Here is an 18,179-nt window from a genome sequence, read left to right as displayed (position 1 = left end):
TCAGGTTACTCTTCACTCAAGAATCCCTTAAAGGGTTCTCACTCATTTGCCAAGGTCCTTAAAGTGGTCTAACAGGCCCACCCAATTCTCCCACCCCCAGTTATACCTCATTTCCTCCTACTTCCCTCCCATGCTTGTGCCTCCTGATACACTGGCCTCCTTGACCTTCTCCAACTCATGCCAGCCTTGGGACTCTAGCCACATGACCACCCCCCCCCCCCAGGACCTCTTTCACCCAGCATCTTCACTGTGAGCCTTCTTTGGCCACTCCACTGTACCCGACCCCGTCTCTAACCAGACACTTCCTATACTGGTCTCCATAACAAATTACCACAAACATGGATTAAAGCAACAGAAATTTATCCTCTTACAATTCTAGAGAGGAGCAGTCCAAAATCAAGATGTCAGCTGAGTTGTGCTCCCTCCAGAGACTCTAGGAGAGATTTTCTTGCTTATCTCCCAGTTTCTGGTGGCTCCAGGCATTCCTTGGCTTGTGACTGCATTCCCTCCAATGTCTACCTCTGTGATCACATGGCTGAGTCCTTTTATCTGTGCTTTTCTCTCTTTTCTAAGTTTACAGTTCAGTGACATTTACCTTATGGAACAGATCTCCAGAACTTTTTTCATTTTAGAAATCTGAAACTCTGTATCCATTAGACAACTCCCCATCCTCCCCCAGCACCATTCTACCCTCTGTCTCTACTAGTTTGACTACCTTAGATACCTTTCTTATAAGTGGAATCATGCAGTATTTGTCTTTTGTGACAGGCTTATTTCACTTAGCTTACTGTCCTCAGGGTCCATCCGTGCTGTGGCACACTACAGGATTTCCTTCCTTTTCAAGGCTGAATGATGTTCAGTCGTGTGTATGTACCACTTTTGATCTCTTGTCTGTTCATCCATTGATGGACATTTGGGTTGCTTCCACTCTTGGCCGTTGTGAATGGGCACGCATGGGCATGCAAGTGTCTTTTCAAGGTCCTGTCTTCAGTACTTTTAGAGATCTACCCAGCAGTGGGATTGTTTGGTGATATGGTAGTTCTAGTTTTAATTTCTTGAGGTACCTCCATGTTATTTTTCCACAGTGATTGCATCCACAGTTCACGAGGTTCTGATTTCTCCACATCCTCACCAATCCTTATTTTCTATTTGGTTTTTGTAGCAGCCATCCTATAGGTGTGTGGGTGTCTCTGCATCGCTTTTAAAGACACTGGTCACTGGATTTAGGGCCCACGTGGATAATCCAGGATTATCGCATCAGATCCTTAATTACATTTGGAAAGACTCCAAGTCAGGTCACATTCACAGGTTTCAGGGATTTCAATACCGACGATATGTCTTTGGGGGGGGGGCACCATTCAACCCACTACATTCCTTAACCTCTTCCCTGCTTCATTTTTCTCCTTGACACCTGTCTCCCTCTGGCATGCTATAGAGTATGTATTGAAGGGCGATAATCAAAATAAACCCGTGAGGACAAGGATTTTTGTGTTTTGTTCACTGTTTTTTCCCCAGGGTTTAGAACAGCAGCACAGTAGCTGCTCATGATATTGGTTGAATGAAGGGGCAGCTGGCTTAGGTAAATGTTGGAAGAAGTTGCCCACCACCTTTGAGGGGAAAAGTTTTCAGGCCTGGGGATTTAAATTACCTAACATAGGTTTTCTACTGTGGGTAATGCAATCCCTTTAAGATTACCCATCAATTAGAACACATTTTAGGGTCCTCTTGAAGAAAAAAAAAATACAAAATTAGAAATACCATTTCTCACTAGAGTGAATCAAGATTCCTTGGATAAACAGCAGATTTTTAAAAAAGATTTATTTATTAGAGCTCAGAGAGAGAGAGAGAGCATGAGCAGGGGGAGGGGCAGAGAAAGAAGCAGACTTCCCACTGAGCAGGGAGCCCGATTCGAGATCTGATCCCAGGCGCCCGGGATCATGACCTGAGCCAAAAGCAGACACCCAACCTACTGAGCCATCCAGGTGGCCCTAAACAGATTTTGTGCATAGGGCAGTCAGTGTACAATGGAAAGCAAGGAAGCCACTGAAGACTACTGGAATTGTGTTAAAAGGGCACAGAGAACTTGGAAGTCTTACGAGATGATTTGAACATTAAAAAGGGGTAATGATTGTAATGTATGGAGACACATTTAGATTTACTGCAAATCCTCCCTGGTTGTGGATCTAATGGTTTACAGGATACAGCAGTGACAGAGACACATGTGAAATGACGTGTTAAGATACAACCCACCCAATCCAGAATGTGGAGGATTCTACTGGTCCAGAGATCGAGGTGCTTCAGTAAGAAATAGCACCATCATCATCAACAATAAAGAGATTTAGGAGCTGTGTCCCTGAATGCAGTAACTTTACCTTGTTTGGACCCTGATTAAGCAATCTAAAATGTTTTTTTGAGACAATGAGGGGAAACATATGCTAAGTATTAGATGACATTAAAGAATTGTTTAATTTTGCTGGATGTGATAATGGCATTTTAAAAGTCCTTGTCTGTTAGAAACACACACTCAAGTACATATAGGTGAAATGATGTACATCCAGAAAAAATACACTTTAATATACTTCAGGGAAAACACGCCAAAAGAAATGAAACAAGGCAGGCAAAACCTGATTTTTGTTGAAGGCAGGTGATGAGTATATCAAAGTTCATTGTTAACTATTCCCTCTTTATGTGTGTTTGGAAATTCTCTTTTAAAAAATTAAAAACAAAGTTTTCAACCATGCTCTGCTGTGATTCTATGCCCAGTAACAATGTTCTGGTGTTCATCTTCCTCTGTCCCAGAGAAGGGGCTGTAACTAGGAGAGGCAAACACGACATGTGACCTTACTCAGTCTCTTTTCCTCATACTCTCCCTCCGTTTTCTTAGCCCAGATTTTCAGTCTCCTTTTGCACCATTTTGTTCAACGAAGTGAGGGGAGGAGCTGCAAAAACACAGGTTGAGTCAGTTAACCCAAGCCTGTCCCCCAGATTGGAACTGAGATCAGACTGGAAGGTGGCCAGAGTTACTGTCCATTGCATTAGAAGTGAGCTGAAGGCCCATATTTAAAAATCAAGGGGTTTCATGCAAACCCCAATTTCCAGCTTCTGAAGAGAGCTTTAAACAGAGGCTTTGGGTCCTTACACAGAACTGCTGCTGGGGAAGCTTGCCTTTCAAATGACATTCTTTGATCCCCAGGATATTTGGGTTGGCTCAGAATCAGCACTTACAGGATAAACAGCAGCATACACAACACCAACCACACCTAGAGCACCCAGAGTGCTGCTACAGGGTTTCTCTACAAGGATGACTCTCAGCAGAGGTGGGATGAACCCCAAGTGCAACTCCCAGGGGCCCCCAGGTCCTAGGCCATCACCTAGGAATCAAAGAGCAGTCCAATCTGGCAAGTTGGCAGGAAACCGCGGAGCCCGCGGGGACAAAAGGAGGCCGACGCCACGCCATGCCTCGCCCTGCACAGTCTAGTAAAAACTTGACCAAAGGATCCTTTACCCATTCGTTCCCGTGCAGCGCCCACCGCATCTCCTTCCCGGGGTCAGCGCACTCCCTGGCGTCCCCCGCCCCGCACCCAGAGTGCCTCCCACGCAAGGGTCAGGAAACCCAAGCACAACCGCGGGCTCACAGGTCACGCCTGGCGGTCATCACTCCCTAGTCCACGCCACAGAGCCACCAGCTCGGGCAGCCTCCACCCCGCTTTCCGTGCGGGACCCCTCCTCCCCAGGCTCTTTCCCCAGGACCTCCTGTCCCCACCGCCCATCCCCCGCCCCTACACCCCTTCCCCCACGCGAGACTCCCCCCCCCGGCCCCCCACGCTCCTTCCCCGGCGCGGGACCCCACTACCCTTCCTCTCCACGGGACCCCTCATCTCCCTGCCCTGTCCCCCGCACTGGACCCCACGCCCCTACGCTCCTTCCCCTGCGCGGGACCCAAGTCCCCGTCCCCCCGCCCCCCGCCTGACACCCCTCGTCCCCACGCCCCGTCTCCAGTGAGAGACCACCACTACGTCCTGCCCGCGGAGGAGCAGGTTGCGAACGAATCGGCACATGCGCAGTCCGAGCTGGGCCGCGCAGCGGCTCCTGGAAGCGGGGCGCAGGCTTGCGCATGCGCGCAGGGCGGAGGAAGCGCGTAGATAGGCGTCGGAGAACGTATCGTCTCCGGAAAGCGGGAAGGAGATCCGGACGTCTCCCGCATGCGCACTCTCCTCTCGGCCAGGCTGCCTGGCTTGGAAGACCGGCGGAGCGAGACGGACGCAGGGCGGGAGTCAAAGCGCATGCGCGCTCTGCGCTCGGCGCTGCTGCGTCGCTTGGATTGGGGCGCAGGCGCGCGCATGCGCGACGGGCCGAGGGCGCGCGTTGGCAGGTGTCGGGGCGGGTGGCGGCGGGCGATGGGACTATCCGTGCTGCTGCTGCTGCTCGCGCTGTGCGCAGGCGGCGCCCGGGGACTCTACTTCCACATCGGCGAGACCGAGAAGCGCTGCTTCATCGAGGAGATCCCCGACGAGACCATGGTCATCGGTCAGGCGGGGCGAGGGAGGACAGGGCCCTGCGTGTCCCCCAGACGCGGCCACGGCGCCCCGCGGAGTGTGGGAGCCGGCCGGAGCAGGCGGGTCGTGACGGCTCTGTCTGCTCCGCAGGGAACTACCGCACCCAGATGTGGGACAAGCAGAAGGAGGTCTTCCTGCCCTCGACCCCCGGCCTGGGCATGCATGTGGAGGTGAAGGACCCTGAAGGCAAGGTAGGGCCACCGCTGGTCGTGCTCGGGCTGTGGCGCGGGCGCTCTGAAGCCTCCGCTTCTCGGGAGCTCTCTGGGCCGTGCAGGGCTCAGAGGACAGGGCAGCGTGCAGGTGGGGGTTGTCACGCCGTGTTCCGTTGCAGGTGGTGCTGTCCCGGCAGTATGGCTCTGAGGGCCGCTTCACCTTCACCTCCCACACGCCCGGTGACCATCAGATCTGCCTGCACTCGAACTCCACCAGGATGGCTCTCTTTGCTGGTGGCAGACTGGTAAGAGGATTGTCTCTTTGGCCACAGCTCGGAATCTTTCCCCGATTCCGCTGAGTTTTGAGTTCATAGCCACTGTCATTTGTGATACTTTGGGACACTGTCACAATCAGAGACACAGGTGTTGCATTTCTGTCCCACAGTCGAGGACGAGAGTCGGTTTCCCAGCCTGGAACAGTGAGTCAGAGGGTTTCTGACTTTAGCACTTTGGGGCTCTACCCCATGTCTTTCTAGCGTGTGCACCTGGACATCCAGGTTGGGGAGCATGCCAACAACTACCCTGAGATTGCTGCCAAGGACAAACTGACAGAGCTCCAGCTCCGAGCTCGCCAGCTGCTTGATCAGGTGGAACAGATCCAGAAGGAGCAGGATTACCAGAGGGTAAGCACGCCTATGAGTGTACTCGGACGTGGCAGTTGACCTTTGTGCCCGCTGTGCCCAATGGAAGTTTCTGTTTAGGGCCTTTCCCGTTTGGGAGCTCAGCTGTTCAGAGAACGGGGTGGAGAGTGTCCGTCTACATGGCTGTTTCCTAGCTTTGTAGCCTGAAGTGAAGCGAGCACAGCTCCCGACCTAGCAGAGATGCTTGTGGAGGGGCAGCACAGCACTCTCCTGGGGCACTCCCAGTGGAATCCGAGGCAGTGTCTCAGAAGGCATTTGGTCCTGAAGTTGAATTTCGTGCAGGAGGGAGGGGCCTCACAACAACTGGGACCCTTTTTCCCTGCACCTTTAATCCTGGCCCATTGTCCCACGCAGTATCGCGAAGAGCGCTTCCGTCTTACCAGCGAGAGCACCAACCAGAGAGTCCTGTGGTGGTCAATTGCTCAGACGGTCATCCTCATCCTCACTGGAATCTGGCAGATGCGTCACCTCAAAAGCTTCTTTGAGGCCAAGAAGCTGGTGTAGTATCCTCTCCATATGATCCTTCCCCGTCACCTCAATTATTTGGTACTTTCCCCACCTAATACCTTATCCACCTGGATTTTGAGGGAAAAAAATGAAAAAACGAATATAAGCCACATTGGTTCCTTGGCAACAAAGCACTCACATCAGCCACTCGTTCACACTGGTTCTCAAGGATCCAGGACATTGGTCCGAGTTTTCAAAGGTCTGTTTTGGGGTTTGTTCAGAGTCGAAACTGACCTGGGATGAAGCCTTGCTTGTTTCACCTTCAGTGATTTCCCTCCATCCTGTCACAAAAAGAGCAAGTGAAAAAAGTCTCTGCTGTTCCTTTAACTTCTCTCTCTCCGTCTACTTAGGTAGTAGGCGGCTGAAATGCCCCACCAGGGAGGCTCTGCCTCGCTGTTCCCTCGTTAGTCCTGGGTTTGCTCAGTGGCTTTGTGAATGTAAATAAGGGGCAGAGGCCTCCGAGGATTGAAATGTTTTTCTATATATTAGAACTATTTTTTGATAAATTATATATATTTTACTTCCTAGTTGAAGTGTTCCTGCCTGTGTGTGACTAGGTGAAAACACCAGTGTGGCCTCGTCTGCATTCTGTGTATCCGTGCATTTTTGCAAAGGGCCCCAGCAGCTCTCAGACACCACAGGTGCTCTCAAGGCCTTCTGAGAGGGCTGAGCAGGGACTTCCCTGGGACACCTGGGATTTCCAACCCTCGGGGCCCCAGAGTGAGGTAGTGGCGGAGCTAGCACAGGCAGGGCCCTCCTCCCCTCCCTCTTCTCTTGACTTTTATTTAAGCTGTGCTATATGTTTTCTTCACAGGAACCACATTTGGTTCTTCAAACAGATTTTTCCAGTGAAATAAAATGTATTGTAGTAGCTGTGTTTGCGATGAACTAAGAGCTTGTGGGCACAGGGGAGGCACAGAGGGAAGTGGAAAAGGCCCCTGGCCCTGCTGGCTGCCGTGCTGACCTGCAGTGGGTGGGCGCCAGCGGGGGGGAGGGGGGGAATCATGCTGCCAGGGTTTGGCCTGACAGGCATCCGTGGGTGCAGGAACCGTTGGGGTGGTTGCTTGGTCACTCACAGAGGTCAGACATGTAGGCCCACCAGCAGAGAATGTGAGGAGATGGAAGTACCCGTTTATCAGCCCCTCGAAGTATGCTGAAGCATCTTAGTACATTGCCCTTCTGCTGTATTAAGCTTGCCTGCTCTTGGCTTTTTACTTCATGGTTTTATTTATTATACATATTTATTTAATGTACGTTGCTTATTTGATCTACAGAGCGAAATCTTTCTCTTTTTATGTCCTATACTGTTCTGTATATGTATCTATTTTTAGTCCTAAAAATACATGCAAGTTTGTTTTCTAGGCTTTGTCATTTAATATCTTCATGAGTATTTTTAAAACTAAGTGTTCCTCATATTTCTAATTCTGGTTGGTTGTGTTACAGTCCAGTGAGGTGAAATACCATAATTGACTTTTCTAAAGCTTGAGTATTTAGGATGGTTTTTTGTTTTCTTACATTAGAATGAACCCGGGAAAAATGATATGGTCCTGGAACTGGTTAGCCATGTGGGCCTCTGGCTTGAGGTTCCTGGGGACTATGGGACAGGTCAGGAAGGGAACACATCTCTGCTACTGTGGCTGTTTTGCTGGGCTGTGGAAGGGCAGGCAACCACTGCTGAGAGCCAGAGCAGGCTTCTGTGGTCTGTCCCACTGTAGACACAATTCAGTGTGTCTTGATTCTGCCAGTAGGTCGGTAAGTTCTGGGTTTCTCCTCTTGCGAAGGTTTGATGGGAAGGGGCATTTGTCCCACTGATGGGACAGGTAGAATGTTGGTGGACGGAGGATGGGCCAGTGGGTGGTGGCTGTGGAGAGGATTTCCATGCTGCTGTGTGACATTCACAGATACCTCATGGTCTAAAGAAGTTTTTAGAAAGCAGTTTGGCTACATTCAGGGAATTCTGATATTCCCCCCAATACCACCCTAATTCCATTCTGAAATTCTTGCTTAGACTGTATGACATCCTTACCACAAAACACGGGGTGTGGGGGAGGGGGCGAGGCCTGGTCTCCAGCTCTTGGCAAAAGGGAATGAAGATTGCTATGATTGACTTTAGAATAGATAATTTCGCATTATGTGGGTGAGTGCAGGGTCATCACAAGATTTATTAAGAGTGGAGGCAAAAAGTCGCCCTGGTGAGATGTGAGGACTCCAGCCTCATTCGCTGGCTCGGAGGAGGAAGGAAGTGGGCCACTAGGCAAAGGGAAAGGCAAGGAAAGAACCAACCCTCTAGTCTCCAGAAGGGAGTGCAGCCTTGCCAACGTTCTGATTTCGGCCCAGTGAGACCCTGCGAGACAGCCGCGGAACCACGGCGTAGTAGCTGGGCTGTTTTATGCCACCGTGTTTATGGTGATTGGTTATGGCAGCGATAGAGAACCGACCCAGCTGGGGACCGAAAGTCCCTATTGCTCGCTAAGCTGTGCGGGTAACTGATGGGCAGCCATAGGCCAGCCCACCTTCCACTCTCGTGCTACGCCCGCCCGTGCCCCTGGATCCCGTGCTGGCACCCCTAGGGCCGCCCCCGTCGCGAACCGCAAGTGCGGAGGTCACCGCAGGTGCCGGCGCAGCTCCTACGGCGAGGCTGCTAAAGGAAACGCTGACTGAAGGGGTAGCCGTGAGCATCCCCTGTGGACGAGCGGCTGAGGCGGCCAGCGACTGCACCACCGCCGGACGCCCCGGGCCCAGCGCACCGCCGCAGCTCCAGAGCCCAGCCGGGACGCCGGAAGCCCAGGCTCCAGCACTTCCGGGAGGGGGCGGTGCCCGCGAAGCTGATTGGTGGTGGCGTCCCACGCGCCGTCGCGTCTTGCAGTGCTTGTGCGCTGTCCCCGCAGAGCCGCGGCATGGCGGACCCGGAGGCGTTGGGTTTCGAGCACATGGGCCTCGACCCCAGGCTCCTGCAGGTACCAGGGAGGGCTGAGCTGCCAGGCCGACGTGGTTGGGGGCGGGGCAGCGCGGTGAACAGTGCGTCTTGTCTCCTAGGCCGTCGCGGACCTGGGCTGGTCGCGACCCACGCTGATCCAGGAAAAGGCCATCCCGCTGGCCCTGGAAGGGAAGGACTTGCTGGCTCGGGCCCGCACGGGCTCGGGGAAGACGGCCGCGTATGCCATTCCCGCGCTGCAACTGCTGCTTCACAGGAAGGCGGTGGGTCGCGGCGGCGGGGTGGGGGGACCAGGGCTCCCGCCGGCCTCGCATCCCGAAGGCCGGCCGGGAATGCGGCTGTGCTCAGCGCTCCGGGCTGGAGTTCGGGTCGCCTGGTCCCGGTCCAGGCGTTGCTGTCGTCCTTCTTTGCGTCATTTCGAGTGCATCTCTTTTTCTTTTTCCTGCTGTAAAAATTGGGCTCGACTCCCGGTCCTGCTTGTAGAATTAACGTGAACGTCCAGCGCTTTAACTGCTGTATTTTCTCTACCGTATAACCGCTGAGTTGTGTCCTTTGAGCGGCAGTGTCTGGGGAAAGAGTCCTCTGTTCTGCCCTCCGTTCTGTTCTGGGAAGGGTGGTGGTCAGTGAGGGTTTGGTCAGAACACAGCTAAGTGTTGCGTGGAAGGCGCCAGTGTTGCCTCAGATTGCCTGGGGCCTCAGGTGGCCCTGAGGACCCAGGCTGGCTGGCTGAAGTCTGTCATTTGTGCGCTTGCAGACAGGCCCTGCGGTAGAGCAAGCTGTGAGAGGGCTTGTCCTGGTGCCCACCAAGGAGCTGGCGCGGCAGGCCCGGTCCATGATCCAGCAGCTGGCTGCTTACTGTGCTCGAGACATCCGGGTAGCTGATGTCTCAGCTGCAGAGGACTCAGCTTCTCAGCGGTGGGTGAGAGCCACAGGGTCGTAGAGGAGCGAATGTGCACAGGGATACGGGATTGGGTTTGCTGGGTTTGTGTGCAGCAAACAGGGCTGGTCCGGGTGAGGTGTGAGTTGCTGCATACTCCCCGACATGGAGGTGTTGCCCACCTGCAGAGCTGTGCTGATGGAGAAGCCTGACATAGTCGTGGGGACCCCATCGCGTGTCTTGAACCATTTACAGCAGGACAGTTTGGTCCTGCGAGACTCCCTGGAGCTGCTGGTGCTGGATGAGGCCGACCTTCTCTTCTCCTTTGGCTTTGAGGAAGAACTCAAGAGTCTGCTCTGGTAAGGAAGGGGGGTGTGTGGCTGTGACACTGGGGCCTGGAGCTGGAGGCTGATGGGCTCTGTTTTGTTCTAGTCACCTGCCCCGGATTTACCAGGCTTTTTTGATGTCAGCTACCTTTAACGAGGACGTGCAAGCACTCAAGGAGCTGGTACTCCATAATCCAGTAAGGGCGCTACGGAAGCATCTGGGGCCCTGACACATAGCCCACCTGGTTGTGAGGCACTAGACGCTGATAGTCTTCAATAGCCCCCCATCCACCAGTCTGCAGTTGCTACGTTATTGCAGATGTCTGCTGGGGGTGGTTCAAACATGTTTCATCTAAAGGCCGGAGCAGGGACCCCTGAGAGTCAGAAAGGCTGCTTTGAGCAGCATGGCCAAAGCTCTTGCGTACGTGAACTTGGCTTTCTTGAGAGCTTGCTGTTGTAGGGCTGCTCTCCTCACTGCGGTCACTTACCGTGTGTTTTTCTCCGTCTTGTGCCCCCAGCACGTTGTAACTCTACGTGGTCTGCATAGCGCACGGCTGGGGTGCGTTGACTTGTCATGTTACCCAGTGGGAGGGGACGTGGGGTGCCGTGGTTTGCTCTTCCGTCTTCTCCTCTTTCCTGACCATGGGGCTCTTTTCCTTCAGGTGACTCTCAAGCTGCAGGAGTCCCAGCTGCCGGGGCCAGACCAGCTGCGGCAGTTCCAGGTGGTCTGCCAGACAGAGGAAGATAAGTTCCTGCTGCTGTATGCCCTGCTCAAGCTGTCGTTGGTCCGCGGCAAGTCCCTGCTCTTTGTCAACACTCTGGACAGGAGTTACCGGCTGCGTCTGTTCCTGGAGCAGTTCAGCATCCCCACCTGCGTGCTCAACGGAGAGCTCCCGCTGTGCTCCAGGTGCACCCAGCCTGACCCCTCAGCTGAGACACGGGAAGGGGCGGCGGGGGTGGGGGTGCTCCTGTGTCTTCAGCGGCAAGTGGAGGCCAGGCTGTGGGCTCGACTGATTCTCGCTGACTTTCTATGTCATGGCTCAGGTTTCTGCTGTCGCTTCGTCTTCAGCTGAGGAGCTGAGGCACGAAGGTTACACAGGAGCAGAGCTAGAGAAGAGGGAAGAGTGGGGACGGTGGTCGTGATGATGTCGGAGGTGGGAGGAGGCCTCCGAATGGCGCTGGCCGCTGAGCCTCCCTCCTTCTTGGCCTGTAGGTGCCACATCATCTCACAGTTCAACCAGGGCTTCTACGACTGCGTCATAGCGACTGACGCCGAAGTCCTGGGGGCCCCGGTTAAGGGCAAGCGTCGGGGCCGAGGATCCAAGGGGGACAGGTGAGTGCCGGTGTTTCCCTTCCCCGGTGCCCTGCAAGGAGACTGTTTCTCAGCCTTTCAGAAGGTGGTGAAACCAGAGGCCCAGAGCAGGGAGTCCGGTGTTGCGGCCTGGCTGCTGGCGGGGCCTCGCTTGGACTGGAGAAGAGTGACAGGTGCATGTGCACGTGCTCCGGGGCAGCAGGAAGGGCCAAACGTAGTGGGTTGTTGGGGGTTGTCCTGCAAGGGGAGATGTGCAGCCTGTGCTGAGCGTGTAGCTATGACCCGTGAGGAGGAGGTTTCCAAAGGGATCGGGAGCCCCAGTCTCTGCCCAACAGGCTGTCTGGCCAGGGGTGGTTCTCAGATTGTCCTGTGGTGTGGTGAATTCTGTCCTTCCCCTGGCACCGAGGTCAGGGTGAGGGTTTGGCCACCCTCTCTACCCCAGTTTCTGAAATAGTCTTGATTTTAGGGTTTTCAACCTATTAGAGGTTTCTGATTTCGTGGAAGGCTTTACTGAGTGATTGTGCTGATTAAATGGATTGAGATTGCTGGCCGGAGGGGGAACGGGGGATCAGTCTAATGTTGGGACGTGTCCCCACAGGGCTTCTGATCCAGAGGCAGGTGTGGCCCGGGGCATAGACTTCCACCACGTGTCTGCTGTGCTCAACTTTGACCTGCCACCCACCCCCGAGGCCTACATCCATCGAGCTGGCAGGTGGGAGAGCTGGGGGTGGTGGGCAGGCACTGGGACCGCGGGCCTCGGGCCAGAGATTCAGGCTGGACTGTCTGTTCTTGCAGGACAGCGCGCGCCAACAACCCGGGCATGGTTTTGACCTTCGTGCTCCCCACTGAGCAGTCCCACCTGCACACGATTGAGGAGCTTCTCAGCGGAGGTGAGAACCCCGTACTTTCCTCCTGTGGCACCTTAGGCCCAGCAGCACCTCCCGCTCATCTCTGCCATGTGTTTCCTTCCTGTTCCATCCTCATCCCGCCCTGAGTGCCAGGCAGGGCCCCCCACAGATGAGCAAGCTGAAGTCCAGACTCGAGGGGCAGAAGGGCCAAGGGAGGGGAGGAGGTTTGCGGGGACGGGGATGGGGCTGGTGGTGTCTCAGGAGAGGACCCTGGGAGAGGGAGCTCGGGGTGGGGGGGCTCCTTCCCTGACTCCCAAGTTGCCAGGCCCAGGTCTGGGCACCCGCTGGGCCTTCCAGAGGCGATGCTGTGGCAGTGTAGCTGGCGCTGTTCCAGGCTGTGAGCAGCGGCTGGCAGAGGAGGCGTGGGTGGGGCTGCCCACCAGCCAGGAGGCTCCCCAGAGGGGCCTCGGTCCTGCCTGTGTCGGGGGTCCGGGAAAGACACTGTGGGCTCGTGTAGAAGAGGGGCCCGGGCGCTGCTTGGCGGGAGCGTGAGGGCTGCTTCTGCGCTGAGATGCTGACTTGTCGTGAATGTCGAGCGTCCTGGTGCGCAGCCGTTCCTGTCCAGGAGGGGTTCCAACTGCAGGTGCTGGCGCTCTGTACTGCCCTCGGCTGTTGTCTTGGTGCCCTCGTGGCCAGAGTGGCCCTGGGGGAGGAGAGTGGGTAGCTGGGCAGGTTCTGAGGCTGCTGTGCCAGGCAACCAGGGGGCAACAGGCCGTCCCAGCCACTGTGTGCTGGAGCAGCTGTCGTGGGCTGTCCGCGGGATTCACGTGTTTCACTGTGCGTGCTGCTCACGGGGAAGGCGAGTGCGGGCTGCTTCGCCCCAGCGAGGGGTTGGGGGGTGGGTTTTGAACAGATGGCTTCCAGTAAACCTGCCCTGAGCTTTCAGGGGACCCTCACTGCCATGCTCTCCACAGAGAACGGGGCCCCTGTCCTGCTTCCCTACCAGTTCCGCATGGAGGAGATCGAGGGCTTCCGCTATCGCTGCCGGGTGAGTGGGAGCTCATGGCGGGGGCGGGGGAGTCCCCCAAGTCAGACCCCTGCCGCTGAGCATCGAGGCACAGGGGAGGACAGGGCAGCGCCCCGCTCCCCCATCCTGACCTTTGGTGTCTATGCCCAGGACGCCATGCGCTCAGTGACCAAACAGGCCATTCGAGAGGCCAGGCTGAAGGAGATCAAGGAGGAGCTTCTGCATTCGGAGAGGCTCAAGGTGATGCTCAGTGTCCGTGGGGGACGCAGAATCATTGCTGCGGAGTTTGTCCTTGGGACACATTGCCATGGGGAGGGTTCCCCGGGGACCTGGTAGGCCAAGGCATGCATGGGGGGGGGCCCGTGGGGGGCCCTGCATGGAGAGCGTGTGGGACACGGCTGCCTCAGGGGAGGAACAGTGTCCCTGCAGACGCGGCGCCTCTGGGAGGGCACAGCGCACCTGCCCGAAGGCCCCCATGGAGCCATGGAAGGCAGACTGACCCTGCTGTGTGCCCGTCCCCCCGCAGACGTACTTTGAAGACAACCCCCGGGACCTCCAGCTGCTGCGGCACGACCTGCCCTTGCACCCTGCCGTGGTGAAGCCTCACCTGGGCCACGTCCCTGACTACCTGGGTGAGCAGACGGGACCGCCGTGTGCGCTGGGCTGACACGGGACCTCGGAGACGGGGCAGCTGGCACGCGCATAAGCACAGACGTGTCCGCTTAAGTACATGGGCACGCTGTGCCTAGGTCTGTGGAGACAGGAACTCCCCCCTCTGCTGGGGACCTGGGAAGCAGGCAGTGCGGAGACTCCCTTGCCCCGGATGCGGGCAGAGTCGGCATGGAGGCCGGGTGGTCCTGCTGCAGCGCCTGCCCGAGGGAAGGAGCTGGTAACTGGCCAAGCAGCCACGGGGGTGTGGAGGGGGTCACAGGCAGGAGGCGGTGCCGTCCCTGACGGAGGACAGGGGGCCGGTCACCAGGCAGAGCTGGGGAGGGGCAGCTGGAGTCTGTTGTTGGAGAGAACAGGCCTGTTGGCCCTGTGGGGACCGGGGAACCCCTTCTCTGTCCCATAGGAGCAAAGTCTCTGGCAGGAGTGTGACGCCAGGGGGCGTCCGGGGTCAGGGTGAGTTGGGAGAGGGCAGTGGTGGGGATGGAGGCCTATTGGGAACCCGGGCCCTGCCGAGGTCAAGTGGAGGTGAGACCAGAGGCCAAGGGTCGTGCCACAGGTGGCAGCAGTGACAGTGTGGCCTGATGGGGGTTGGAAGGCTGTGGGGGGGAGAGGCCCCCCGACGTGGGATGAATTTGTGATTATGGGCCATGTATGGAGAAGTTACACAGAGACTCTTGTATTTTAGCAGTATTTTTTTTCCTTAAAAACGTGTATTTTTCTTGCCATATGCTTACTGTGGCTGACTTAAACACAGCAGGGGAGTGACTTAGCACAAGTTTCTGTGGCCTTGCCGCAGGGGAGGCCATTCCTGCAGCCCCGGGCACTCAGGACGTGGGACTGCTGTGCCAGGCACTGGGTCAGCATGGGGGCCGCTGGCTGGGTGCCAGCTAGAGGGCGAGTGGGCAGGCGGCCGGGCCGTGTGGGTTGGGAGGGCGAGTGGCCACTGCTGAGTTTGTGTGTCTTCTAGTTCCCCCTGCTCTGCGCGGCCTCGTCCACCCTCACAAGAAGCGGAAGAAGCTGGCCTCCAAGAAGGTCAAGGTACGTGCTCCAGGACCTTGGCCGTGCCGCAGGGCTCCCCTCCTCCCTCGTCCGTTGTCATCAGGGTGCACACGCACCTTGCCTTTAGGATGGGGGAGAATGGCCCCAAGACCTGGCCTGAAATTCTTGGGTTGAAGGGCAAAGTCATGGGGGCCAGACACTCCCTGGGCCACCCCAGGCAGCTTCAGGAGCACAGGACGGTCTGCTTTTCTGGCCTTGCTGCCCGGCCTCTACTCCAGGTGGTGGGAGGAGGAAGGTGGGTGTTTAGCGGGCCACAGACAGTGACCAGAAGCTGCTGTCCTTGGCTTGTGGCCTGCAGGGCCTTGCCAAGGGGCCACACCTCTCACCTCTCTGAGTCTGGACAGACAGACGTCCGGTGCCCCCAGATAACCTGCGGCTTTGCCCTGCAGAAGGCCAAGACCCAGAATCCCCTGCGCAGCTTCCGGCACAGGAAAGAGAGATGCAGACCCACGGCCATGCCTTCCTGAGGTCGTCTGCACAGCCTCGCTGTCTCCCGGGGCCCCTTCCAGGGCTGAGCACCGAGCAGGGTGCGGGTGCCGGCTTCCCACCCTGGCTGGACTGGATTCTGGAGCAGGCCCGTGGTGCTGCCAGGCTGGCCTTGTGCTCTTTGACGGTAGATTGCAGCTGTCCTGACTCTTGCTCCCTGCCAGTAGGAAGGGATGCTTTTCCCTGGAGACCTTGGAAATTAAACTGCTTCCAGGAGGCGCTGCCTGACTCTGCCTGCTGTGTGTGGCGGCCGCCTGGCCAGCAGAGGTCAGCTGTGAGGCGCTGCAGCCGCTCCTCTGGGTCTCTGGCCCAGCGCACTGCCGGCCAGACTGACTGGTCTCCCTCCCCTGCAGCTCAGAGAAGATGGGCCTTCCCAGCTATGAGCCCCGTACCTCCACTTCCAAATCTGGGCGCGTTGTAACTTCAGCCTCCGCCCCCGAGCCGGAGGGACCGTCTCCTGAGCTTCCCCCCTGCTCTCTGTAGGCACGCTTGTGCATCCTGTAAGTGCGGGCTTGGTGGTGGGATGTGTGCACTTGCTGCCGGGTGCTCCCCACTGAGCCAGCACGTCCCAACAGGTCCTGGTTTCCGCTGCTGTCGGAAAGCAGAGATGTCGAGGGTGCGGAATCTAGTATTACAGTCACTTGCTTATGAGTTTCGTGAGGCCGGGCTGGTTGGGGGAGGACATCGGGCAGGGAGGAGGCTGTGCCTCTGCTTGCCATTCGGATGTGGTAGTGCTTGGGGTGGGTGAGGGCTCGACATTGCCTGCTTCCGCTCTGAGGATTTCTGGGTAGCCACGGTTTGCGATGGGGTTGCTCCAGTGGGGCTCTGCTAGTGAGCCCGAGTGGGCCACTGGGGACAGTCCCCAGTGGACTGTCCCACCTGCTCTGTGAGGCAGGCGAGGAGCTGAGGCCTGGCCACAAGGACAGCCTTCTCCCTGCTGGTTCTAGGCCCTCTGACCCCACCACCTCCAGGGGCTCCCGGCCAGCAGGCTTATGTCCCAAAACCAGCCCGGATCCAGATGCAGGAGAGTTAGGGTCCAAGGGGACTGGTCTGGGTCTTTGTCCCCACCTAGCGATGGAGCTGGGGCTGTGTACCTATCACCCTCAACAAGCCCCAGACAAGGGTGTCCCACATTCCTAGGCTTGGAGAAGTTCCTTGGCACATCGGGCTCACAGGGCAGGTGAGGGCTGGTGGGCGGGACGCAGACGTCAGTATTGGCCCCGCTGTCCACCCCCGCGGAGGCATAGCCACCATGGCTTGCACTCTCACCAATGTGGGCAGGTGCCATCTGAGGCCCTAGAGAGCTGGGCGGTGCTTGTGTCCCCCTCCCCAAGCTACAGCAGGCCCCGACACTTGGTAGGGTCTGAACTGGCTGGGGCGGTGGAGGGCATGGTGTGTCTCTGTGCCCTGACCCCGCAGAGGGAGGGTGTCCAGGGGCCCAGACACCTCATTCAATCCCCACTCCACCCTGGGGATAGGCCCTGTTGTGTCCATTTACTTAATTTGTATGTGGGGAAACTGAGGCCTCCAGGGACTGGACATGTTCATCTGATGCACGTCCAAACCAGAGCTGGACAGGCCCTGCATGTGAAGGGCACCCTGGGCCTGGGAGGGGTGGGGTGAGCCTGCTCTAAGCTCGAAGTGGAAGGCTCTGAGTAGGAAGGCTGGCAGTGACCACCTCCTCCCCCCACCCCTGCTGGCAGAGTCACACCCACACGTGGGTGGGCGCCACTGTCCAGGCAGGCGAGGGGCTTTAGGGGGTTGGGAATCAGGCTTTGCATGCACCCAAACTGAGGCTCCACAGGCCAGATGCCGGCTCTGAGCGGGGGCAGGAGGGGTGTGGGGAGCCCGCAGCCGGAGCGCGGACGGGGACCAGCGTGTACAAATACTCCAGGTGGGAGGGGGTCCGGCACATCTGAAGACGAAAGGAATCGAAAGTGGTCGTCACCAAAATAGGTGAAGGCCAAAAAATGGACTTATTTCGGAGATAACACAGTGGCGTGTGAAAAATTCAAAAGATAAAGACTCGGGCAGATGGTTGTCAAGCAGAGCAGGACCCTGATCAGATAGCCCTGCGGTCGTGGTGATAACGGGTGGGAGAACACCGTGTTCCTGGAAACCTCTGGACCCGGAGCACAAAGCGCTCAGGTGTGTGTCCTACTGCAGTGAGCTCCCGCTCTGTTGAGCAGACGTGACTCAGGGGAGCTCACTGCTCCAGGCACTTTGCTCTCCAGGGCAGTGGCGGGCAAGCGGGTGGATTACGTGCAGGGAGGCGCTCCTGCCAAATGCTGCCCCCGCCACCGCCCTCCTGGGGAGGGAGCTTCAGGGTGTCCTGTCTCGCGGCTGTCCCCCGGTGTGGATCACAGCCATGTGTACCTGGAAGACGAAGCAGTGCTCCTCCACCGGGGAGGGGGCCAGGCAGCACTGGGCAGACAGCCTCTCGGGACAGCAGTTCATTGTCTGTTCGCCCACGAGCCCACCCACAATCCCCAAGGCCAAGCTGGGAGTGGGCACGTCGGCGGGTCAGACAAGCTCCAGGAGCTGCCTTTGTGGCGCCTGCGGTGTGCTGGCCCAGCCTGGCTTCGAGGAAGGCCCCTCACTTGTCTCAGCTTCCTCCCGGGGTCTCCTCTGTGAGCGGGGTGAAGTGACGTATGCGAGCGTTCCTGTGCTGGGACGTGTCATGAGGTCAGGCAGCCTCAGCGCCCCTGCAGGTGGCTGTGCACA

At 57.1% G+C, this 18,179-nt stretch overlaps 2 protein-coding genes across 3 annotated transcripts; both read left to right on the top strand.

Moving 5' to 3' along the window:
* Positions 1-4,175: 4,175 nt before the first annotated feature.
* On the top strand, positions 4,176-6,787 carry TMED4 (transmembrane p24 trafficking protein 4). Its single transcript, XM_048217004.2, has 5 exons — positions 4,176-4,527; positions 4,647-4,747; positions 4,888-5,013; positions 5,245-5,391; positions 5,764-6,787. Exons 1-5 carry the CDS (start codon positions 4,203-4,205, stop codon positions 5,911-5,913), a joined length of 849 nt encoding a protein of 282 aa, XP_048072961.1. The 5' UTR covers positions 4,176-4,202; the 3' UTR covers positions 5,914-6,787.
* A 96-nt stretch (positions 6,788-6,883) lies between these two features.
* On the top strand, positions 6,884-15,676 carry DDX56 (DEAD-box helicase 56). 2 transcript variants are annotated; one of them, XM_026502342.4, is made up of 15 exons: positions 6,884-8,873; positions 8,953-9,114; positions 9,606-9,766; positions 9,917-10,087; positions 10,161-10,251; positions 10,717-10,961; positions 11,268-11,387; positions 11,965-12,078; positions 12,162-12,256; positions 13,189-13,262; positions 13,392-13,481; positions 13,768-13,873; positions 13,991-14,130; positions 14,878-14,948; positions 15,359-15,676. In XM_026502342.4, exons 1-15 carry the CDS (start codon positions 8,814-8,816, stop codon positions 15,600-15,602), a joined length of 1,944 nt encoding a protein of 647 aa, XP_026358127.1. In that variant the 5' UTR covers positions 6,884-8,813; the 3' UTR covers positions 15,603-15,676. The 2 variants fall into 2 exon arrangements, with proteins under 2 accessions (XP_026358127.1, XP_026358137.1); XM_026502352.4 differs by lacking the exon at positions 13,991-14,130.
* Positions 15,677-18,179: the final 2,503 nt, after the last annotated feature.

The sequence above is a fragment of the Ursus arctos genome, unplaced genomic scaffold (genome assembly GCF_023065955.2).
Source record: "Ursus arctos isolate Adak ecotype North America unplaced genomic scaffold, UrsArc2.0 scaffold_62, whole genome shotgun sequence".
Classification (NCBI taxonomy): Eukaryota; Metazoa; Chordata; class Mammalia; order Carnivora; family Ursidae; genus Ursus; species Ursus arctos.
Note: the sequence above shows the minus strand (reverse complement) of the source record. Positions and strands in the feature narration are given on the sequence as shown.